The sequence below is a fragment of the Taurulus bubalis genome (assembly GCF_910589615.1).
Source record: "Taurulus bubalis genome assembly, chromosome: 8".
Classification (NCBI taxonomy): Eukaryota; Metazoa; Chordata; class Actinopteri; order Perciformes; family Cottidae; genus Taurulus; species Taurulus bubalis.
This window is the reverse complement of record NC_136596.1, coordinates 10,083,314-10,108,314: the sequence shown is the minus strand read 5'-3', so window position 1 is coordinate 10,108,314 and position 25,001 is coordinate 10,083,314. Positions and strand designations below refer to the sequence as shown.

The window sequence follows — 25,001 nt, the reverse complement described above, 5'->3', positions numbered from 1 at the left end:
TATTCGGCCACCGATTCGTTTAATTGCGCCGTTGAACCCAGTCTAGGTGATCTCGAGGCATCTGGTTGAGGACAGAAGGGAGGAAGCGGCGGATCGGAGCGGCCAGCATCGAAACTGCGGCGGCCAGCTGTGCTTCTGGACGGTCACATCTGTCGTTGTTGTCGTCGCTGTCCATGGTGCTGAACTCGTGCTCCAGGAATGGTGGAGACGCTGAGTATCGCAGTCATCGGTGCTCCCGGAGTGGGGAAAACTTCTATAATCCGCCAGTTCATCTATAACGATTTCTCGGAGGTGTACACGCCGACCAGGACGAGATACGTGTACAGACCCTCCGTCATCCTGAACGGCATCATGTATGAGCTGAAGATTTTGGACGTCCCGCCAATCTCCTCCTTCCCCTCCAGCTCCAGCCAGGTACAATGTGTCTGTCTGAGGACTTAGATTGAACTTCATCAGGGAAGGATTCATACAGGCTTTGGTGATCCATCCCTTAGATCGCCGAGTATTAAAGCTCTACTTAATTTCACATCTGTTCACAGCCAATGGTGATCCTCAGAGGCAGAAACACCAATTTTATTTATTCGTCTATCAGATGTCCCTAGTCAACTAGTTGCTATGGAGACCCGACTGACTTAAAGCCTTGGAGAGCTTCATTTTATCTCTCAACCCACCTCACGAGCGAGGAATGTCAGCATATTGTTGATGTGTCCATGCCTTCAGTGCCAGATACATTCAGATGAGTTGAGAATGGTATGCCAGTGTTAGTGGTTGCTGCTGGGTTGAATCGGGTTCACACACAGAAAACAATAACAGATTGTGCTGGAGGCATCGCCACAGCACCTGGTCAAACTCCCCACTTTAAAAATAGAACAGACTGCCCTTTTATTCACGGTTAAAGGTCATGTGGCATTAGTTGGAGAGGCATCTGATTGCAGGAGCATAGCATACATGTTCTATAGCTCCATGCCAAAGGGTTTGGGTCACCTCTACTCTTCATCATTGAGGAATTACCTAAAGCTTTGGTCCCTGAAGTTTTGTTTTTAAGTTTAAGGACAGGTTCACGTTTGCTCAAGTCTGTCTTAAAACAATACACACATTATCATATGTGCATTCAAATAAAAATTGGATGTTTGCTTCACTGCCACTGAATGTTGCATCATTCATTATTTTAGTTTTGCACTAGGGAGAAACGTTTCATTCTCTATAGTGCACTTCACGCAGATCGATGATCAAAAGTACATCTTATCTTATTGTATCATATCTTACCGTGTCTTATCATCGTGTTATATCTTATCGTGTCTTATCGCATCGTATCTTGAACGCTGCAACTGTTTTTTGTGTCAATACTGGCCTTGAAAAGAACCCCCTCTAAAGCATTATCAATGTACATGATTTGGTAAACGTCCACGGTCCATATTCTGTGTCATTATGTATTTTAAAGTTCAGCCAAAGATTATATGACGCCTCAACAATTTGTCCTATTGATTGTGAATCTTCTAAAGCTTGAGTCAGAAATGTCCCTGCATTGCAACTCAGCGATGAAATGTGGAAACATAAAGAGGGAATTTGCTACCAACACATTTGTCAGCATTTGTTCCGTTTTCACGAAATCAAGAGTTATCATCAATTTCCCTGTTTGCTTTTTGTTACTGGCTGTGGCTTGTGGGATAAAGTGGGCCGTCCGTTAATTACAATGTTGGCGGTTTATTCCTAGGTCCACATGACCGAGTATCTCTGAGACACTGAACCCTAAATGCTCCCCAGGCTTCTTCAAATCAGCACACTGCTCCCAATGCTTAGGATGGGTTAAATGCAGAGGTTGCATTTCATCTCTCTTGACTGGATTTTAATAACTCAGACTGCTGAACCCTCATTTTAGCTCCATCTCTTACATTTAAATTGCTGTAGGAATGCATGTGAGTGTTGTTTTAAGAAAGACTTTTAAAAAAAAAAAACAATTCTATCCTTTAAGATATTTCTCTGCTTTTCTTTACCAAGTACAAAAAGTATGGATTTGGTGTGCCTGTCTCTGTCCTTGGGTATTGAAGCCCTCTCCAAGCCTCTCTTCACTTGAGGTGTTTGTTTGACTCCGGTTGACTCCCCCTCGGTGGAACGGCCCCGATGCTCTCCAGATAGAACTCTCCAAGGTCACCACCCCTTTTGTGTCAGACATAGCCCTCCCAAGAACAGTTGTTTTTATCGACAGGTGAGGTACCAGTGAGAAACTGAGATCAGGCAAAGAAGAAGACAAAAAAGCAGGGGGCAGTTTCTTATTCATTCTGCTAAATGGTGTTTAACCTCCATCAGGGAACATGTTGGGTAGGAGAGCAGAAAGTAGACAGAATGAGTCTGATGAGTTTGTGTGGGAGTGTGAGATTGAAAGTTTGAGTCACACAGCTTTCATCATTCGACATCATGTTGCGTGAACATGTCATGCTCATTTCAAGTTGAAGTGCAGCGAGCAGACGCCGGTTTGCCAGGCCCATACTGTTCAGGCAGAGAAAACCATTAGCTGAGTGCTGCCACAACATTTCTATTAGATAGATTTATTGTTACTCATTCACTGAGGAGCGACCCTGCGAGGCCCGCTGCACTGTTTCCTCTCCCCTCCTGTCATATCCTACTTGTTCTGGCGCTGCTCTCTTGTTTCTTCTGGTGATGTCTTTTATTCACAACGAGAGCAGTGATAAGACATTGGTATTTTTTTGGACTCGCCGCCTTGCTCTGTATTCACCCCGTGGGCAGTGAAACGTGACTGAGGTCAGGGGAAGTGGACAGCACAAAGAAAGTTGATTGAAATGTACTTGAAGTACACAACACAAAAACAAAGTTCCCTCCTAAAACACGGCTGGGAATTTAAATACCAACAGAGGAGACGGTAGGAATTTTCAGCAGTCAATTAGAAAGGTTACACAGAGTTTAATAGACACTGTCGTAGTAAGGGTTACCAAATGAGGTTTTATAATGTCCTCTGAAATTTGTAAGGAGTAAGCTGCAGAATGGAGTGAGTCAGTACGCCTCCATGCTTATGTAGCGTGGCAATTTCTCATCAGTTCAGATTATATTTGAAAGAAGAGCAATGATGTTCTGGCAGGCTGCTTGTGACCCCATTCTAACCACGCAGACAGACATTTTTGCCCTTTCACTTGCTGGAGAAAAGCAAGGTTTCTGTTCTTTCACCGTGAGGCTGCGATGGTGTAATGATTTGTTTGCTTTGCGGTATGTCAGTGTGCTGCTGATAGCATTGCTTTTAGGGAGCATCTGTCACAGTGTGCGGATAGGATGTGATGACAGATGGATTTAAGCCTGACAGCGGATTCAGCAATGATTTTTCTCGTTCTTTTTTTTTTTTTTTTTTTTTCTAGCCGTGATGTATCTCCATGACTTCCTCCCACACAAAATGCTCCCTCTCCTTTTCCCGCTCATTCTGGACATTTTTCTCAATTATTTCGATGCTGTCTGTGACAATAGGGTGGCAATTATTGCTTTTTATGTCACACTTGTATTTTTGACTCTTGCAGAAGAAGGAATGTGTGCAACGGTGAAGCTATGAGGTGTTCAAACCATTCAGGTGTTTGTGAGTCAAAGATTCTGTTTACATGCGTTTAACATTTTGGTGGTCTTGAAATTAAACAAATAATACAATACACTAATACAAATTCGACAACTTACTGTAGTCAAATTAATAATGATCTGTTCTTAGAATAGAAACATTTCAATTATAGTTACAGCTCAGTGAGTTTCGTCATCAAAGTTATATACAAGCATCCTCAAAGGTTTAAACATTTGGGGAAATATACTTATTTTCCTTGTGTTGGAAGAAATCGCCAAGAGATTGTTAGCTTAGCATAAAAACTAGAAAGGCGAAACAGGTAGCTTTGCTCCTCTAACACCCGCTAAGTAATTTGATCTTGTTTTCTTTATTCCGTAAACCAAAAATGATCACTTCTCCAAGAAATACCTTCTCTAAAACCCCAAATGATTTCCACAGATTAGCCGTACTTGATTGCTTTTATAAGTAGCCAAACATTTTGTGATTCTGTATTTTAACACAAGAACCCAGCAACAGTCATCCTCTCCATATCATCTCCAACAAATGCATTCATAAAAAAAAGAAACTACAGATTTTAATGGCCTGGCATAGGTCACCATTGAGTAATGGGAGTTTCATTTTCAGGGCATGTGATGAATTCTAATTGCAAAACCTGCGTGTGACATATCTCTGCTCAGCGCCCTTCCCCCAGCAGGTCATACGGCCTCCCTCCTGTGCTTTAGTATTGATCCATCATAACTACTCATTATGCCTCCCTGAATATCAGGCGGCGCTACAGCTTTGTCAGAGCCTGTTAAAAACTGACCACGGCCTGCGGTTGTCAGGGAAACATGTTCTGTTTGTCCCTTGAGGAGCGAGGGACGAGATGCTCTTTTTGTGCCCCGCGTTAAGAAGACCGACTGGAGAATACAGACGGTGTGACAACACACTTCACATTCACGCTTCCACAAGCACACTCACACACACTGAAAGCACACACAAATAAACATGCCCACATTTGCATTTTAAATTCTTTTGACAGTTTATCAGCCGTGCATTGCTGCACTGTCGTGTCCTCTCAGTTTGGATTTTCTTCATTTTGCCTATTGTTTGAATGCACATGAGTAGTGTTGCTGTTTTTAGCCCCTCCTCTACATTTAAAAACAGGACTTGGATGACAAGAAGATATGAGATGAAAACACAAGCTGCTATTTTTAGCCTCACAGTGATGTGAGGCTGCAACTCAAGCTTCTGTGTTTAGCTCATATCATCAATTCCCTCAATGACCAGAAAAGAGTGAGCTGTGATGATATGCTTGTTATGACGCTAAGAACTATGTCTTGTTTGTTTGGCAAAAATAGGTGGATTTTTTCTGAGGTGCTTGATATGGCTAAATTCTATGGGATACTTTGCAATAGAAGCAAAAAGAAGAAATTACCTTCAAAGACATGGCTTCTGTGACATGTTTTCTCCTCTCCCTGACAGCTGATTCAACGTGTAGAGGGACAGAGAAAATAATCACATGTATACCAGTTGTCACAGTGCAGTGCCCCTTCCTGTCTTCCTCTGTCTTCTCTTTCAATTTGAATGGCAGTGATCTTAGTTCCACATGTTTGTTTCCATGCCTGATCGGCCTCATTATCGCTCTGCCAATATGTGAGGCTGTTTCTTCCTCACACTCACACTCACACTCACCCAAACACAAACCCACAAATACCCTCATCTAAATTATTGCTGGCTGACACAAATGTACCAGCAATATCATCATTAGAAGTTACGCTGATCATCGCCTGCTACCTTAGACTCCCCTGTCGTAAATGATCAGTTAGTCTCATTTGAACAGACTGCTTGTACATAATGTTGATTTGAAAAGCATATTTTTCTCCAACCTTGAGATCAATTGAATTAGATTTCTTGTATGCCTATTTCAGGTTGTGCAAGCTGTTGCAGGAGGTAGATGAAAAATAATGTAAACACCACATGGATAATCAGCCCTTTGATATCTGAGTTTTCAAAAAGAGCTCCAAGGAGGCACAATCCTCTGTGTCCGAGGCGCAGGTGCATCAGTCGAAAAACACAAAGTCAAATGATCTACTATGTCAAGCACGACAGCTTTGAAAATCCTGACAACATAATACAAAATAAACTGCTTCTGCAGTGATCATTTGTGGGATTGTTTTTGTGTCTAACTCTAACGTGTTTGATCTGTGAGTGTGTACAACAAATTATATTCTGCTCAGTAATTACACACAAATGCAACGTCATAAGGTGAAACAAACCTATAGAACTAATAAATGATGGGAATTTAACTACTTCAAAATAAAATGAATCAACATTTTTGGGACTTAACAGGGACTACAAGTCACTGCTCCCAGGCATGACAGAGCCAGGCTAGCCATTTCCCTCGGCTTCCAGTCTTTGTGCTAAGCTAAGCTAACCAGCGGCTCAGTGTACACTATTATAGGCCGACACACAAAAGTTTGAATGCAGTTGGAATGTAGATGTAACTGTGATAAGGAAAATGCTGATATTGGGCTCAGTATTTGACAATGTTGAGTTCTCGCATGGTTTTGTGGTAGAAGCTGTTTCTGAGTCTGTTACTCTGTGATTTGTTGGAGCTGAAGTGTCGACCGGAGGGCAGTGGATCAAACATTGATGACCCTCTGAAGGGCTCTCATAGCACACAGTGATACAGTACGCCAGCACACTAGGAGGACTCCAGCAGCTTCTCCGGCAGTAGGTTTTCCTGAGGATCTTTGGCAATTGGAGTTGCTGCTGTTCCTCCTTGAATACTGCTGTTGGTAGACCAGGAGAGACCACCATCGTGTGCGTACTCAGGAACCTGAAATCAGGGACCCTTTCCACTGTCGCCGTTTGGTCAGAAAGGGTTGGGAAGTCTTGTGCCAGTGAGGCCTCGCCGTCAACAGTTGTCGGTTGCTGGTCTTTTGATGATGGTGCCAGCAGTTTGTCGTTATTGGTGAAACGGTCCTCAATCTTCCTCTCACTTTAGCATCCTTGATGCTTCTCTTCAGGTTGGCTCCAGCAGCAGTGTATAGAGCTCTGTTTCCAGACCTGGAGATGGTTTTTAAGGACAGTTCTGACCTCCTTTATCATCCAGGGCCTCTGATTGGGGAACACATGGATGCGATTGGCGATGGTGACAACACAGTTCTGTATGTAGCATAATTCAATTGATACTTAAAAAAAAAAATAATTAAACATGCAGCTGTGAGGAAGCTTCTTCAGGCCAAACCTGAACAGTCTTCGTGGTGGGTTGAGCTTTTTTCCTGATGGGGGTATATACTGCAGTTGAGAGTATGAATTAGTAATCTGCCTAGTGGTAGTAGTGCTGCCCTGAAACTATTCTCTCTGTATCCACAGTAGTTTGCCTGTCTATATTGAATTGAATATAACAGTCTCGTAGTCTAAATCTTCATCTTTTCGTGAATTTCTCAGGGCTGCGTTTGTTTTCTCATTCCCTCGGCAGGACTATTCTTCCCACCCCCTGAAGTTCTTCTATTTTCCTCCCCCTCTTTTATCAGATCAAATGCCTATAAATTCATTGCATGCTGTTAGAGGCAGTGATGCTGGTGGTGGGTTGGTGAGAGCTCTGAGAGACACAGCGTGAATAGAATAATGGGTCAGTGTGTTTTAATTGAAGCAACTGTGCCCCATAAGGTGCAAATGTTCCCACTTGTGCCATGTCATTTAACTACAGGTTGAAAGTCATTACCCTCAAACATTGCTGCCTGCCCACTGCATCACAAAGCTTACCAAGCAGTAACAACAGTTCAACAGTACGAGTTCATTTTTCTTCTCTTGACAGAAGGCTCTGTGTTCGCTTATCTCTTATAAGCTGTAAAGTCATGTCCTTGAACATGTATAGCTAGGACACTGTGCAGTGCTTACTTCTGGGTTGTATGACTTTGTTCTAGGCTGAGACACCCAGAACTATGCCAGCTCGACAATTTCATTGACTCTCTGCACTCTTTCACAGAGATGCAGAGGCAGGCGATCTTGCTTTTTATAATTACAGAAGCACTTGCCACAGGCTGTTCCGCTAGCTGCTCTCTACTGTTATTGTATTCAATAAGTCGGTGCATTATATGCTGGTGGATCTATGAGGTTGTAGTTAGGAACAGCAGTGCTTTCAGCTAAGTGGTAACATCAGCATGTTAACATGCTCATTGACTCTCTTATTGTGCCAAATAAACTGAACTGGATGGGATGTTTAACATGCAATATTTACAATGGCCATAATCTCAGTTTAGCCTGTAATGCTAACATTTACTGATTAGCACTAAACAAAGACTACAGCTTAGGTTGATGGGAGTTAGTTTTGCAGGTATTTGGTCATAAGCCAAAGTGTTGGACAAAGTTAAATCTTTGACCCGATGGTGACAGTAGATTAAAAGTCAGAGGATCAGCAAAGTTATTAGAATTCATCCTGAAGGAGACAAACACGTGTGTGTAGCAATCTATACAATATTTCCAGGACATTTCACACAAAACCCCAAATGTTCATCTCATGGTGGCGCTGGAGGAAAAGTCAGGGAGTCATCTTCTAGGCACCTTGAATCTCTGTACAAATTATCATGGCAATCTATCCAGTAGTTATCGACAACATATTTCAATCTGGACCAAAGTGCTGGACCACATTTTTAAACAACAAGCATCTCTCGTTCTTACTGTATGTGTGTTTGTACATTTCTGTTCTTCTCTCTCTGTCTGTCTGGTAGGAGTGGCTGGATTTGCGCTGCAGAGGTGTCCGCAATGCCAACGCCTACATCCTGGTGTATGACATCTGCTGTGTAGAGAGCTTTGAATACGTCAAGATGATCAGACAGCAAATAGTGGAACACAGGTATGGTCGACCGCTCGCTCTCAGCATGCCAGACTGTTACTGAACATACAACATGACTTATAGCTGGTTCGCCCTCACTGAGGCATTCTAATCACAGCCCCTTGTCATCCGCCTGGAGACACCATTTCATTTTACAGCCCTGCCACAAAGCTGTACAATCACGTGTTTGTGACAGTGAAAGATTGTCTGCTTGTGGGGATCCATTGTAATTCATCTTTGCATCCTGACAGTTATTCATGACATTTGCTCCTGGCATTGTTGCATGATGAGATGCCTGATATGTCACTAATGATATCTCAGATTATTTTTGGAGATAATTCTGCTTTTGTTGTCCAGAGCATAGCAGCATAAAACAGGAAACTTGATAACCAGAGGGAAAGGTCTCCCAGCTGGCTTTGAATTTATACAATAACAGAAAAGGTCCCAACACTAGTTGGAAAGAAATGCCAATGAAAAGGCCCACCTGCTCTATCATCCTTACCTGAATGTATTATCATATAGAAAGAGTACAATGAGTCGCCTTGTTTGTGCTGCTATGCTGTACATGACCAAACTATCACTGTTCCTTCCCACCTTCCTGCGGCTGCAAATGTGTGTCCATGATGTGTATATGTATGAGCTATAGCAGAAAACCATTATCACCAGCAGCTGGGGAAGGAAGGGTGAATTGAAAACAAGAGAAATGTGTGATCGTAGGAGAAAGCGCTAAAGCCAGACGATTGAAGGAAAGACAAGAGCAGAGAAGGAACAGATACTGTACATAAACTGACACTATGCACAATGGATGCTGTTACAATGAAGCCCTAACCCATTGGGGTCAGGGTTTAACTCATTTATTTTAACATTAAAACATACTATTTTTTTTCGACTCTATTCGTCTATAGCATGACGCTTTCCTTCAGCTCAATGAAGATGAGGGCAGTGTTGGGTCTATCACTCCTGCATAGTTTCCCCCAAATTTCACACACAGCCACATGCACACACACTCACACAAATACAGTACATCTCGTTCTGCTAAAATACTCGATAGATATGTGAGAAGTTATTTTTAAGGCTATTGCGTGAGCAGAACCTTTGAAAAGGAGAAAAGTGAGATGATTGCTGCGATGATTTTTCAACCGTACATCTTCGAGAACTTCAGCTCAGGGGCTTGGAAATTGTACTGTACATTTTTCTCTCTGTGTCTTTCCTCTCTGTCGAGCTATCCGTCCATCTGTGGAAGCAGACTTGCAAATTCAATTCAAATGTGCATAACAATGAAAACACAATCACTCAAGGTCCCAGCTTTGCTGACTTTGGCACTCAACCAAACAGAAAGCCAAAGTAAAAATCAATTTAATTGTAAGAAATCCGATTAATGAGCCTTCTTTCCTTCCTGCTATTTGCTGTACAAACTAACCCAGGAGTCCCTCTGGGAGACTCTTTTTTCTACATTGCTGTAGTAAATATTCTCTCCTATTTCAATAGAGTGTCAGCTGACAACCACCAATCAGGCGACTGAAAATGGTTTGACTTGTTGACGTCCTCCCAGATGTTTTTCATTCACACTGTAGCATAGCATATAAAAGTTTCACGTCACTAATGTATTTCTACATCTGACTTGCCATACATTTTCACACTTCATAATGCTGTGCAGCAGTTGCTGCAGCGTGTGGTGGGAGGCCCCTTGAGCCTGTGAGCTCTAATCCTCCAGTCAGCCCCCGCACACCTCAGAAGGAAGGAAAAAACTGTCCACAGACATCATGCACATGCCCAGCCAACCACCAAAATGATAACAATGCTTTTTGAAATCAACCTTTATTTATTTACTTCTCCCATACTCCTGCAGGGAAGGCAGCAGCAGCGAGGTGCCAATCCTGGTGGTGGGCACCAAGAGGGATCTACAGCGGCAGCGATTCATGCCTCGCAGGGCGGTGTCAGTCCTGGTGAAGAAGACCTGGAAGTGTGGTTATGTGGAGTGCTCTGCCAAGTTTAACTGGCACGTAGTCCTGCTCTTCAAAGAGCTGCTGGGCATCGCCGTATCACGGGGCATGCGCCAGAACCACACCGCCATCCGTCTGCAGGGGGCGCTACAGAGGAATCGCTGCACCATCATGTGACCCAGAGAGCTCTCTCCACCCCTCTCACCTCAGGAGTGGAGCGGCAGTGGAGAATAGAATAACTTTTTATCTAAATGGCTGGAAAAATACCCTGTGGCCTCCTGCTTTACTGAGCTGATTTTTCATAATGAGGTTTATTAGTCTCTTGCGCTGTAAAAGACACTCAAATTTCACACATGGTCATCCAACCACTTCCTAGTCAGATTCTGCCAAATGTGTAAATGCAAGGAAGGAGGTAGGAGAGAAAGCAGTGGAAACCAATACAACTAGCATAGCACAGTCATTCTTTCTCACATCAAGACAGTTACTCATTTGAGGCTGTGCTTCCCAAATGATACAGCGGCAGGTCTTCTTGAGGGTCGCCTCGTAGCTGTATGAGCCTGACAGGGTGGAAGCTGTGTTTGTAAGGCTCAAACGAGAGAGGCAGCAATATCATTGAGTCTTCCTTTTGAATTTGTAATATTCAGTAAGGTCAACAACAGATGCTCATATCTGATTTATTTGTGTTTTTCTTTGTGGGTTAGTGGGAAGCAAGATAATGAGAATAATCCGGTGCAAAAAATAGTTAATGCTTCACTTCTGGAGGGGATTATCCCACAGTGTCCAGTCATGATTAGATGGTGTTTAAATTTAGATTCTGAAAAGTAGCCTGGGTTGATTTTTCTTTCCATGTCCCTGTTTCAAACTTGGCCTACGGTGAAAGCTGTTTGTTCAGGCAAAGGGGGTTTAAGGTTGTCTTGCAGCAGAAAATGCTGCAGTTCCTATCGTGATGTACAGTGGGGCTTTAATCTGTTCCCTCCCCTCACTCAGTGTCTGTTTCTGATGAATACGTTAAATCCAGGGAACTGGCTACCTGCAGGAAGCTGCAGAGCCTGAAAAGAGAACCTGTGCATGCAATGTGGATGTTTATATGTGTGTGCGTGTGTGAGAGAGAGGGCGGGAGAGAGTGGGAGAGATAGGGAGAGAGAGGCAGAGGGAGGCAGGTTTGATAGCTGACATTCAGGCAAGCAAAGGACAGACACAGCAAGATAAGCGATCAATGTCGAAACTGGATTATGAAGGAGCAATACGATCTCACAGTGATGTCCTGACTGACTATATGTACCACCATATTATATTAAAAATGCCTCATGTAGTAGATGTAATCCACTCCTAGATATCCTGCAGAAATAAGGAGGCAGAGCTTAACGACTTCCACAAAACACGCCACGAGTGCATCACAGACACAGGAACCTGAATACAGCTTTCATATCAGTATCTGAATAGTATCTAAATTGGTAATGTTGTGAGATTAACAGTTGCTTATTCATATGATTAGGTCCAGTTAGTTTGTGAACGGGGCTGCACCGAAAGTAAGCAGACCTAATGTATATATGAGTGATTCATGGAGTTATTGAATTGCATGCTTTTGTTGGTAGAGCCAACGGGTCAGGGTTTAATTGCACTGATGTGAAAATTTGATATTGTGTTTCATTTTTGTAATACATGGTTTTCTGACACTGTAATGAGCAGCTGCGTGGAGTGACTGTGGTTGTTTCTCACTGGCATGTGATAGCACAAGCTCATGATTTTCTCAGAGATGTAGTGTTGAACCCTTCAATCAGGGGAGATGGTGTTATTTTTTTTTCGAGTAAAAAAAAAAGAAGAAATACAGTATGTAGCAGCAACTGTGTGTAGCATGAGTTCTCATCGGTTTGTCTGTGTGTGCGTTTCCAAATAAAAAGGGCTACCGTTTTTTATCAGAAATATTACTTGTATTTATTTTGACTGTGTTACTGTGAGTAATCCTGTTTTTTAATATATTAAATGCATTTGAGAACAGCAACCGTACTCTGTGACTTTACAATCCTGTAATACAATTACATCACATTGAGATAATTTGGACAACATTGCCACCCTGTGGTAAAGCAATGTTATCAGAAGCCAAATCAGAGGCAGACAGCGATCAAGCACTGAACCCACTGCAGTTATTAGATGTGTGTTTAAAATGCACTGTTGTTTGTACTCAACAACACAAGATGATCATCTGGGGATCTCCCCAGTGTAATAACTAATCTACTCATCATGTACAGTGGCAGTGGCTGATAATAAGATTCAATAATATACTGTGAAAGCAAATTATTTAATTAACTGAGTAATTATCTCAGCACTGTCCATGGTGCCGTCCTGCATGTGTTGCTGTTTGATGGTTGGCTGACAGTTTTTTGGATAATCTCCCCTCTCCTGTGGCCACATTAACCTGTTATGGAGTCGAGAAAAACAACATTGTTATTGTGCCATTATCCATCCCATTCACTCGTATCTACGGTCTTGTGCATTGTATGCCTGTCGCCTCCAAATGCGTTTGTGGTCATTTTGATGAAACAGTTTTATTTGATAATATGCACCATGCAAGCATGTCTTATGATTAAGTAATAATACAAAACTAACTACCCAAGATGAATCAACAGTGGCCCTGGTGCATTTGGGGTAACCAGGGGGTTTGGGGCACCTGGCCAGTTTCCAGCTTGATAATCCAACCTTGTGGGTTTTAATCAGGACCCACATGGATCCCACTGAACAGCGCGTGGGGATGTTTGCCCTTCTGCCAAAAAAGGTTTGTTTTAAACCAAAGGCAGAAGGCAAACTTCTTCCATGTGCCACTGATCATATATCTCATCACCTGACCCCAAATGTGACCCAAAATTCGGCTGAATTGTTGTTTCCTTACTTTTAATAATACAATTAAGATGATGAATGATGCTAAAATGATGATTATGTGCGTTACAACCTTTCACCTTTCTACCAACTCACCTGTGAGCTGTATCGTGTGTGAAATCACCAGCCAAACCGCATGTCAAATGTTTAGGAATGTCTGGATAACAACATCACGTGGTGCAGGTCTGAAATCATAGACTTGAGTTGATAGAGCGGCATTTTCCATTCATATCCACACACTTCGTGAATGGCCAGCTCGTGGCCGCTCCCTCCTAAACGACTGCCGTAAACTGTTCGGCCGCGTCGACATAGAAGCCACAGTTCATGTAGTGACAGCCCGTTCATTCACGTGGAGCCGGTGTAGGTGTCCTCTCTATCCAGTCCAGCTCTGTGCTCTGAATCCTTCTGCAGTCTGCATCAGCGAAGTGTCTTGGCATCACTTCTCCTTCCTTTGGTGTCCATTCCGGCGTCATGTGAGAAGGAGTTCACGGTGGTCTCTCTCGCCCTAGAGCTGACCCAGCGCGTCCGTCGGTGCCGACGTCCTCAGCCCCGGTCGTCGTGTCCCGGTCCCCCGCTTGTCCCCCGGTTCATCCCGCATCCTTCGGCGTGCGTGCGTGCGGCGGAGGATGAGCGAGCAAGGGAAGGGCTCGGCGTCCGCCTCTGCCGCGGCCCCGGCTCCGGGCTCGGACACTTACAAAGGCTGGCTTTTTAAGTGGACCAACTATCTGAAAGGATACCAGCGGCGATGGTTTGTCCTCAGCAACGGCCTGCTGTCATATTACAGGTACATGTTTTCAGACTCAGTGAGCGATGTGGTGTGTCGCCGACCGGGGGAGTCGTGTTTCTGTGTCGGGGCTACAGCTAGCTGTCAGACGGACCGGACCCCGTGTCCGCGGGCCGGGTGCTCCACGCGGACCGGGGGTGTGTGTTACTCTGAGTGTCTGCGTGTTGCGGACACGACGAGCCACGCACACGGCCGACAGAGCAACAAGGCGTCCGACTCGTAAAGTGGCGACTTGTGGCGGCCGTTGGGACAGACGTTAGCTAGCTAGCCTCAGCCTCAGCCTCAGCCTCCTGTCCGCGCCTCGGAGACAGCGTCCTCTCAACGTGGAGACAACGTCCCAATAATCACTCGTCATGTCATCGTCTCACATTTTATTCGTTTTGAACGTCGTGTCTTTTTTTCTTCTTCTTTCTCAAAATTAATTAATTAATTAATTCAACAAACGTCACTGAGCCAAAGTCACGTAGTAGGACGACTGTAACGAGATTACGTGGATGCGAGCGATGTTCGTCATCATTATTATTATTATTATTTCTGTCTTCACTTTGATCACGCATTAGCTCGCTAACGTGAGCTATACAGAAGCACAACACCTGTGGCTCAGGTGCTTCTTCTTGTGAGGGAGTCACGTGTCCACAGGTGTAGCGATGCTATAAAGGCCTCATAGGGCGTGACGGCTAGTCAGTTTGACTCCTGTATACTGTGGAAGTGTGATTATTAGACTGTGTAGGTTATACAAGCAACTTAAATTGAGTATTGGTCGATTGAAATTGTAAAATGTATGCAAACCTACATTTCCTTAACAGCAGCAACCAATCATTGAGCACAGAGACGGTGAAGCGCACAAGTCATCCCGTCTGCTTTTGTCTTCCTGGCTGACTACTTTCGGCTTTGTGTGCCTCCTCTGGCCGACAGTCTGCACTTCTAGTGAGAGGGAAGGGAAAGAGTAGCAGTCAGTAGAATGAGACAGCTTGTTAATTAAACTGTCGTCTTGGCATGTCAAGTGATTATTGTGTTCTGCAGAATTTTTTTTGTCTTGTCCTGCAATTATGCCGAGAAATATGCCAGTTTTAAATAGCCTCACGATTGCCACTCACTATTCTAACACTTAAGTTTAGCAGATGCTCTTCCACTTTGTGTACAACAACATTCTCAGTAGTAGTGTTCTGTAAGATACATGTAGCTCATTTTTATGGATTTAATAATGCCACTTTTAATAAATGTATGTAAGTATATACATTATAGGATTTGATGGATAGACAATACATAATTGATTAATCTCTATTATCACAGGAGGCTGCACTTTAAAGCCCAACGTTCATTGACCAGTTGTTTGATTTGCAGTATTCAGTGTTTGTTTGCCCTTTTAAAAAAAGATCAGTTTGTATTACTGTTAAATCAATAGGGGCTGACATATAGCGGTCTAGCCAATAACCCGAGAGATCCCTTAAATTACCAAGGCCTGCTGATGTCAAAGCAAAGGAGTAGTTCTCTAACGTGTTGCTGGGAAGCCAAAGGGCGATGGAGGGCCATAATCAATGCTTTTGCTCTCTTGGCTGACTGACACACTCAGCACTTGGGTCTGTTAAAGTGTAATGAGCTTTACAGAGATTCAACATTGAACTGGCTATTGATTAATTTTTGGCCCTGATATTGCAAGGCTGGCTATTTTTTATACCACATCAGCCTTGTGTCTCATCTGTTTTTATTTTAGAGCCAAAATGGCCTCACTGAGCAACTCTCACCAGGACATGTGACACAATCTCTGTCCTCCTTCCCGCACTGAACTTCTTTCATTTTTAACTTCTTAATTGACTTTTCCTCCCAATTGTAATACTCTTAGAGTAAAGTAAATCCAGCTTAGTGCTTTAGGGGAGATTACGAGGTGTTAAAGCTTTGAGTGCAATTGGAGCTGCCATATCAGTGAATCCAGCCTTGACTTTCGTAGGCCCGCCATGTTTTCTTCTCAGCTGCAGGATAGGAGCCAGATAGTATCAGTTTAAGTGCTCATGGGGGTTCGATTCCATTTGTATCCCTTTGGAAAGTCAGGTTATTGTGTTACTGTGGGCACACTCGGCTCCTGGGTGCAGGGAGGCGTGGCGGGAGAGTGGTGAGCTTGCTAGCCTTGTTCCCATCTGGAGGGTAGAGCCTTGCCTGAACCTGGTTGGAGTGGCACATCAGAAGAATGACTGGAGCAAGAGAGGTGGATGCTGCGATCTAATCTCGTTATGATACTCTTAGTTGGTCTTAGCGACAAGGCTACTGTGTGTGTGTGTGTGTGTGTGTGTGTGTGTGTGTGTGTGTGTGTGTGTGTGTGTGTGTGTGTGTGTGTGTGTGTGCAGCCTGTCCGTCTGGTCTTTGTGTTTGTTTGTAAAGGTGAGAGCAGCAGAGTGACATTAAAGAGAGCAGGGAGTTTGGCCATATTCTCGACATCTCACTGTTTCAGTCTTTCAGCAAGTCATGTCATGCTGTCCATGTTGCAATGTCATTGCTTTGGTTTTCTTCTCATGTTTCCTCTCTGTCTTCAGCACAACACGTTGCTCAGCGTTTCTCTGGCTCTCTCCCTCCATGTCTTGTGATATTTCAGCCCCCTGCCACAACAAAACCTATCTACATTCTCATGCTCTGGGTACTGTGTCCTATTTCCTCTGCCTGCCTGTGTATGTCTCACGTGTATGGCTTACGGCCGTCTGTTCTGTGTTGTTCACTCGTTGTTGTTCTGTCATTACATGCTCCAGATCGGTGGATTTGTGTTTTATGAGGATATGTGCACATGGGACTGACAGGTAAAGCGATGCTCTCCTGGCTCATGCAGGACCCTCTCTCGCTGCCCCCACTCACCTTCCCCTACTAGTGCCTTAATGCTCCTGTAGTCTCTCTTCCCCAGCTTCTGTAGTTTCCTTGACTGTATATTTCATGGCCTTTGCATGGCCTCGCCTTCCCACAGGGCCGGAGCGATCAGTGTGGGTCTCCTCTTACTCGTCAGCACCACACTCGGTTTGTTGACCCACTTACACCCAGGACTCTGCAGCTGAACTCGGGCTCGGCAAGGCTGGAAACTGGTCTCCGCACAGCTACGCATGGCCCCGGTGTGATCTCGTCGACACAACTGATGTGTACGGAGCCCCGGCAGGAGAGTGGCACACTGCAGTGCTTATTCTGGATTGGCATTATAACAAGACTTGACTTCAGCCAGTAGAAGCAGTGTGTGGGGGGAAATCACCTTCCTGGCAGAACTTAAAATGCACTTCAACTTCTAACTTAATAAGGCGTCAGCCACCTTGTCAGTGTCAACAGAGACTGGATCAGGTTTAAGGTTTAGTGCTGCTGAGGCAGCTGCTCACTGAGGATGGAGGAACATGATTGCATGGCTGCATGCTTCAAGATGTTCCTAAGAGTGTGGATGGGCAATCATGTGACACTGGGGGTTGAGGACGTGGTTGTTTCATTTGAAACGACCACCACAGCATGTGTTTTTGCTGATTAGTCGCTGCTCTCTGGTTGAGGGTGTTAATCAGCAAAATCAGCTGTCTGTGGCTGGGCTGGAGACCTGCATACGCTCAGCTCTCTGTGGGACTCTGCTCTGCAGCTTAACTTGACAGAATGACAGGCAGCCAGCTTCCCACCACACAATCCGTTTGTTTTGGCTTTCATTTTTTCCAGTTAATCATATTACTTGTTAGTAACTCTTTCCTCACTATAATCTTATATATAACAACTTGAAACATGATGTAGAATACTTATCACATGATTAATACATTCTACAGTATGTTATCTGTTTTGGATGATGTACAACAGTATTAACATTTTTTGCTGTAGTTGTGTTATTGGAAGATGTTTTTGGAAACATATGGTTTATACATTTTGGCTGAGACTTGCACAGTGCGTAAAGTCGACGTACCAAACTCTTGTCCTTGCTCTTTGTTCTAATCTCTCGCTCTGCTGCTTTGCCTCTCTTCCCCGCTCGCTCTCTTTTTTTTAACAGCTCTCACACTCTGTTCTCTCTTTGTTCACGCTGTTATTCGTTGTTTGGTTTTGCTTGCTACAGAGGCTTGGAGGCAGACAATGGCCTTGTTATCTACACGACTGTGGCCCACTGACTGTGCAACAGTTGGTGTTAGTGGAGGCTACACAGAATACCCACAATTCAGCACACTTGCAGCAGGGCAGGCAGGCCACACCAAATAAATTAGAAAGCATCCAATCTTTTTAACAGTCGCTGATACAGGTTTAGGTATTATGAATGGATGATTGTGCTACAGAGAAGGTGCATGTGAAAAGCGAAATAACCAAGTACTTGCACTGCTGCTTGGCTTTCAAAGTGAATCTATATATAATCTGTGGCATTTCTCTGGCCCTCCTTGCCTCCCTGCTTGTGCGTATTTGCCATACGAATGCCAATTGTATTACCCTACCTGCAATACTATAACAGACAAAAGTCCTTCAGCTCTTTCTTGTTTCTCTCTCTGTCTCTTTCTCTGCCTGTTATTTCGTTGCAGGACGCAGGCAGAGATGGCCCATACGTGCCGCGGAACAATCAACTTGGCCACGGCACACATCGACACAGAGGACGCCTGCAACATTGTCCTGAGCAGTGGTGGCCGCACGTACCACCTGAAGGCTAGCACAGAAGTGGAGCGACAGAGATGGGTCACGGCTCTGGAGTTGGCTAAAGCTAAAGCCATCCGCATGATGAACGATCAGTCTGGTAAGGGGCAACTGGAGAGAGCAGCTTCTAACATGGAAAATATAATATGCCTGGAATGCTTGTTGTGGTCTAAGTGTGAGCGTGTAACACTCCCTTGAGGCACAGATGCAAGACGTTCCTGTTCAGAATTTGACCTTAGTAAATAAAGGCCGGGCTGATAAAATCTTGGGTAAACATTCAAGAGTGCATACAAGTTAGTTCCAAGATCCAAGGTGAAAGGTGTGTTCAGCACTGGTCGAGCATTCAGCCCAGCAGCTGTTTCCTCTCACGCCCACTTTCTTTAATGTAATTCAGATTCCAGTAGGAGCCAGGAGAGGGCAGCGCCGTCTGCTCAGTCGACTTGGAAAACAAACTGGAATATGCTAATGGTACTGTGGAAACTGTGCTTCCATTCAGCCTGACAACAGATCACTCTGCGTTCCAAGGGGACTTCTTCTATGGTTGTATTAGGTGTTGCAGGTCAAAGGCTGTGGGAATAGCCTTGGAGGACTGTTTTTCTTCACTTTTAACCCTAGCATCATCACAAAGCCTCTCTGCCCCAGTATTTTGTAGACTGGGTCTACAGATACTGAGATCTGTATTCCTCTGGCCTCAATTTGAAAGGCAGATCACTAAATATAGACTGTGGGAGAATGTGAGTTATTTTTCGCTCACCACTGACAGTAAGCAAGGCAGTAATGTTGGTATATTTTTATTTTGAAAAGATCAGGCTGTAAGAGCCAAATAGGGTGTTGGAAATATCCAGAAATGTAACTATTATTCTTTGTGTAAACATTGGGTGGCGCTGTACAAATGACCTGGCTTTATGTATATAGTACTGAAATCTCTGTTGTCCTTACGTGGTTTTGACCCTGGACGGACAAAAGGTTTTGGCTGGAATTATTGTAGTTGTCTTTCTGCAAATTGTGCGTTTGATTGTCAGTGGAAGCAAAATAAAAGGAGTCTCATTCTACAAAGAAAAACATGCCTGTAAATGTTGTACTTAACGCGACCTGTTACGTAGGGAAACTTAGGCGTACAACCAGCGCGTCGATCAGGTCACTCCTGGGAAAGACACCTCAGTAGCTTACAGTATGAGACTCGGCCCATTTAACACAGGCTATTGAATTGCTCACTGTGTGTGTGTGTGTGTGTGTGTGTGTGTGTGTGTGTGTATTTCCTTCAGCATGGTCTGTTAAGACGAACTACAGTAGGACGATGCTACAGTTCATCACAAAATGATGTTCTTTTTTATTTATATATTGTCCCATCTAAATTAATTTCTTGCTTTGTTTACTTCAGCTATGTGTTGAACAAACCTTGCACTTTACAAAAAGAGCATTTTATCAGGCACAGAATATACAGATCTGTATGCACAATTTTTTATTTTTCACCAGTGTTCCCTTTTGGTGCCCATTCAAGGATGCAGTTTCAGGATGTAGTAGTTAATGCCTTTTGTAAAAAAAATAATCGATGTAAAATAATATATCTGTTTGAAATGTAGTGAAGTGAACAGCAGCTTTTCCTGATACAGTTTTGATATCAGGCAACTTGTTCTCAGACCAAATGTGATACAATAGCAATTTCAAACTGATGCTTTTCATCCCACCATTCTTAGCAAAGTGATATTCAACTGCATGAAAACACACAGACACCTGCGTCTGTGTATCTAAGATGCTGTGTAGAGTCAGTCTGATGCCATTTGTCACCACGTTCACTGTCGCCTTCAAGGCACCTTGTGTATTTTAACTGTCATTAAGAACCTCTTGAATACTTTGTCACATAACTTTAAATCTGTTATTATTGCTATCAGTGCTATAATTGCATGCCATGCATGATACCTTTATTTATTGAAGTGGTTAACTGTTTGTATTTTGTTAAAGCTTTTACTTAGTAAGTGCTTCAAAGCTTAGAGAAAGAATAGGTGTGTGTCTTTGTATTTGTCGAACATTTACTTTCACAGCTAATCTATCTGTGGGAGGAAGATTTAAGAGAATGTGAGAAAAGGGACACTGCGTGAGTCCGTCTACAGACAATTATCTGTTAATGCAAGTGAGAGGAATATTTCATACATCAGGAAATTACTATTATTTCATCGTTAGGCTGTTTCATAGCATCTCTTTCTGTACACAGTGTAAGGCAACATGGATCAGTGGCATTCATCAACCTGCCCTCCTCTCTGTCAGAGGAGCAAAGAGCTTCTGTCCTCAGCACAGAGGAGGAGCATAGTGTAAACCCAGGGCCCATCATGTGTGTAGATGGCGGCCAAAGTTATAACTTGATAACCTTGATGTAGCTTGTTGTTTATTCACCATCTCTGGGTTTCATCTAAGCCCGAGAAGCATCTTGTTTTAACTCAAATCTCCAGTCGCTCTTTGTCTGTGTACGACTGACCTGAACTCTGAATCACTTACCTGAATTTCTCATTAGTACTGGTGTCACATCTGCAGCCTTTACATTTAGAAGCCTTCTCTTGTAAATCGCCTGTCCTTCCATGAGTGCGTCTTGTTCTAATTTAGGTTTAGATTGGATTTATAACCGCTTACTGAAGCTAGTGCCTGCAGGTGGCAGTGTTTGCCTTCACTTGAACATCTCGTGTAATTGCCTGCCTTGTTCCTGCCACTGTTTGTGAAAGTGAGCTCACAGACCGTTGAATCACTGGTTCCAGTGCTGGTTTGAATTTGCAAGCCTCACTATATGAATTTAACACTAGTGAAAATGTGCTTGGATGGTGATTTTTCTTTTTTAATGGAAACTGTGGAATATGGTGGAGACATTGAAAAATGCATATAAATGCTGGAACGAGTCATCCAGTTAGTGGTTTCTCTGGATCAATTCAGACAGATGCAGCTGAGGTCGGCAGTATCACCAGCAGCCACAGATCCATAGAATGTGCTCTCTTCCTGCACCTGACCCTGATGTGCCCAGCATGCAAGCTGATGTGTATCTTGAGTTCTCACACAGTGCATTGATCTGCATCAGCATCCAGTAAGTCAATTTGACTGTCCTTCAGGGACATTTCACCTGAACGGACTCTGGTTATGTGTGAGTAAACCGGCAGTCACACGACTTACTTGTCCGGGTTCAGTTACTTCAGATATTTACATTTACCCTCTTGCTTGTGCTATTTTTCTCTGACACTTTTCATGTATCTTTTTCTTCTGTAGTTTTATTTCACATCAAAGCTTTTCCCTTTGCCGTGAAAGGTAGAGCTCTATCCATGGTCCTGAAACAGAATATTATGATTTGGACGGCTTTCTCAAACAAGCTCCCTTTGTCGTTTTCATCCCATCCCTCCTGGTCCTGACTGTCTCGCTGTTTCCCCCCATACATGTGCTCCAGCACTAGCTCTTCCTCTTCCTCTCCGTCACCCTCTCCCTCGCTGTCTGGTTTTCTCGCCCCCTCCCCCTCTCCCTCTTTCTCTCTCCTCCTCCCTCAGTAAGCCATTTACTCTCCTTTTTATCCAGCGGGGTTTTTTAGTTCTGAATGGAATGACCAACTGCTTTCTCCAACTCTTCCCTTTTCACTCTTCTCTTTGCTTAAAACATTGCCATTGTCCTGCAAAGTCTGGAGGGAAAAATAGAGACGGGATAAGGCACAGTTTTCCTCTTGTAAGTATCCGGCTTTTCTCTTTCATTTGCGTTATGCTCAGGAATGTGAATCTGGTTTAAATGATTGGATGAAGCTGTGTTTACACGTTGTAGCTTATATAACACTATATTAGTGAATATTGTCTGAATTGTAGTGGATAAATCAAGGATATCAGTGATTTTCCTATGTTGGACAAAGGGCATACAGTAGACTTCTGTCCCATTAGCTCATTTAGGTGATAAACTGGTTTGAAATAAAACAAATACATAATTATTAAAGAAAGTAAATAACTAACATGTAAAAACGTTTCTCCATTAGCAGTGAATGGAAAAATTGTTAAATACTGTATTTGATTCATTATTTTGCTCTCATTTATACATTTTTCCACTGAAATGGATGATTTTCTCTGCGCAGGGCAGGACACTCGGGTTAGGACTGTACATGTAATAGATAATGATTCACTAATGAAGTCACAAATATATTATGATGACGGATCAAACAAATTAAGATGAGATTCACACATGCTGTATTAATCTAAATAGAGCAAAAAGCATGTTTTAACATACTGCACTCTCTCACCTGCACTACTTTCTGTGCTCGGTAAAAGATGTTGTGAAATGACAGATGGCACGCTTATGATCAGTTAGTTCTGCTGCAGATCGGCTGAGTCTCGCATCACTTGTCCTTGTTTGTAATGGATGTAAAAGTGTGTGGCGTCAAAGGTTGATTTGCTCGATCAGCTCAGTCCCCGATAACGAGGGAGATGGAAACAAATAGATCAGAGTTAGTTTTTAGTTATAATGATCCTTTGGGTGCTTTTCTGTCTCTTTTTTCCCCAGCCATATTCAACTTCTGTCTTCCTTTTCAGTCTCTTGACTCTGAATGTAACAGCCACGTGTCCCTGTGAAATCAAACCCTGGCTGTCTCATAATGGATTTGAACCCTCTGAACTCACACTCCCTCCATAAACTCCACATTTCACCCATCATCGATCTTGGAGTTACATGCCACCCGCTTCCTACCCTACTGATCTGACTTGCTCTTTGAAACTCCATTATGTCTATGTGGTTGCTTTTCTTGCAGTATATTCTACACATTAGAAAGTAATCACGCCCATATTCTTTGTCCTGTTTCTACTGGGCTTGCTGCCTGTTTTCTAACTTAAGGCTGCATTTTCTCTCGTGTGTGTGTGTGTGTGTGTGTGTGTGTGTGTGTGTGTGTGTGTGTGTGTGTGTGTGTGTGTGTGTGTGTGTGTGTGTGTGTGTGTGTGTGTGTGTGGTAGATAATTAGGTTTGAATGTTGTGATTGTATTGGCCTCTTGTCTCAGACATGGCTATCTTGGTATTAGACTATTAATATTTAATGGATATATACATTATGCTAATCCTGACTCCATACCGTCAGTGGACAGCGCTATTAAAGCGTTGCATTGTTACAGGATCCACGCTGCTTTACTGGGATTATTGTGCCGTCCTTTGTTGTACTGGGATTTTTGTCTGCTCTTTGGGGGGCTGCATGCTGCATGAAACTTGAATTAATTATCAAGCTTACATTGTGGCCCAGACCGTTGACACACACATTTTATCCCTGTCGCTCGCTCTGTAGCTTTTCTGCTTTATCAGCAGTCAAGAGAGGTTGATAAATTGCGAATCCAGATACAGACAGGTCATTAAATCTTAACTTAGTTAAATGCAGTGCAAAGCGGTCAGCTATGAAAATAGAGGTTCAGTTCCCTCCTTTTTCATCCTCTGGGTGGGTTTCTATGTTGTGACACTGGTCAGGTTAAGCTCCTTATGCCAACTAAGAGAGCTAAAGGGGCATAGTTTTCCAGTGGGCTGGATACTGTTTTATTGTCGTTGAAAGGCCAAAACATTTTCATTTAATGAAGTATCCCTTTTACCCCAACTCAAAGGAGAAAAAAAACATGTTTGTGGGCATCTATGGATTGGTGAGATTATACCACTGGAGTCAGTGATGGGTTTGACTTGATGAAGAACGATGGAGAAGAAGTGACACTCATAGGACACCTGATATAAAGCAGTTCGTTCATTCAGTTCACAAAATAATAATTGGTACATTATATTGTAGACAGAATTGTGATGGAAATGCCATTTTATATGTTATGTTTTGTATTTTACATTTATTTTGTAAACACTTTGACAGTCCAGAATTTTCCTCTGTCGATTTTTTAAAAACATGACCTGACTTTCATCTGGGTTATATGGCTAAAAAATATTGTTTGTATCCGGTCCATAATTCAGATCTGCTCTGAAGTGTAATGGGTTCTTCCTAAACCCATGCTTCCCCCTTTATTAAGTTTCATGAAAATAGGACCAGTAGTTTTTCTGTAATCCTGCTGACAAACCAAACCAAAATAACAAATACACAACAGTACTTTAACAGGTTATATTCAAGACATTTACAGTCAAGGCAGAATTTGACTGTTTATCATTGAAACCATTGCTGCAACTACAAAGGTGCACTCAGTAGAGGCAGCCAATGGCAGTTTAAAACCGGTAGTGGAAGGGGTTTTGAGAAAGTGTGAGTCACCGCAGCCACGAGAGATCCTTGAACATGCAGCCATAACTGGGGTCCCAAAATATTTGCTGCAGCAGAAGGTGAAGTTGGCCGCATTCATGAAACACAGAGGTGCACACTCAGTCACGGACTCACAAAAGTGACACATGACCTCTCACCAGGGTCACGCCTGGCGGAGAGAAGGAGGTTTGCCACTGTCAGGGTTGTTC

The 25,001-nt window shown here is 43.3% G+C and overlaps 2 protein-coding genes across 2 annotated transcripts in view; both read left to right on the top strand.

The window, feature by feature from the left end:
* Positions 1-198: 198 nt before the first annotated feature.
* Positions 199-10,495, top strand: rasl10a (RAS-like, family 10, member A; the record flags this gene model as incomplete). Its single annotated transcript, XM_079221858.1, has 3 exons — positions 199-414; positions 8,272-8,396; positions 10,225-10,495. 3 exons carry the CDS (start codon positions 199-201, stop codon positions 10,493-10,495), a joined length of 612 nt encoding a protein of 203 aa, XP_079077984.1.
* Positions 10,496-13,818: 3,323 nt separating this feature from the next.
* The window catches only part of osbp2b (oxysterol binding protein 2b), a gene marked incomplete at both ends in the record, with an annotated part of 37,890 nt that continues 26,707 nt past the window's right edge, over positions 13,819-25,001 (top strand). The window contains 2 exons of the mRNA XM_079222822.1: positions 13,819-13,976; positions 18,476-18,684. Coding sequence (XP_079078948.1) covers positions 13,819-13,976; positions 18,476-18,684 — 367 coding nt within the window. The remainder of the gene's footprint in view (positions 13,977-18,475; positions 18,685-25,001) is intronic.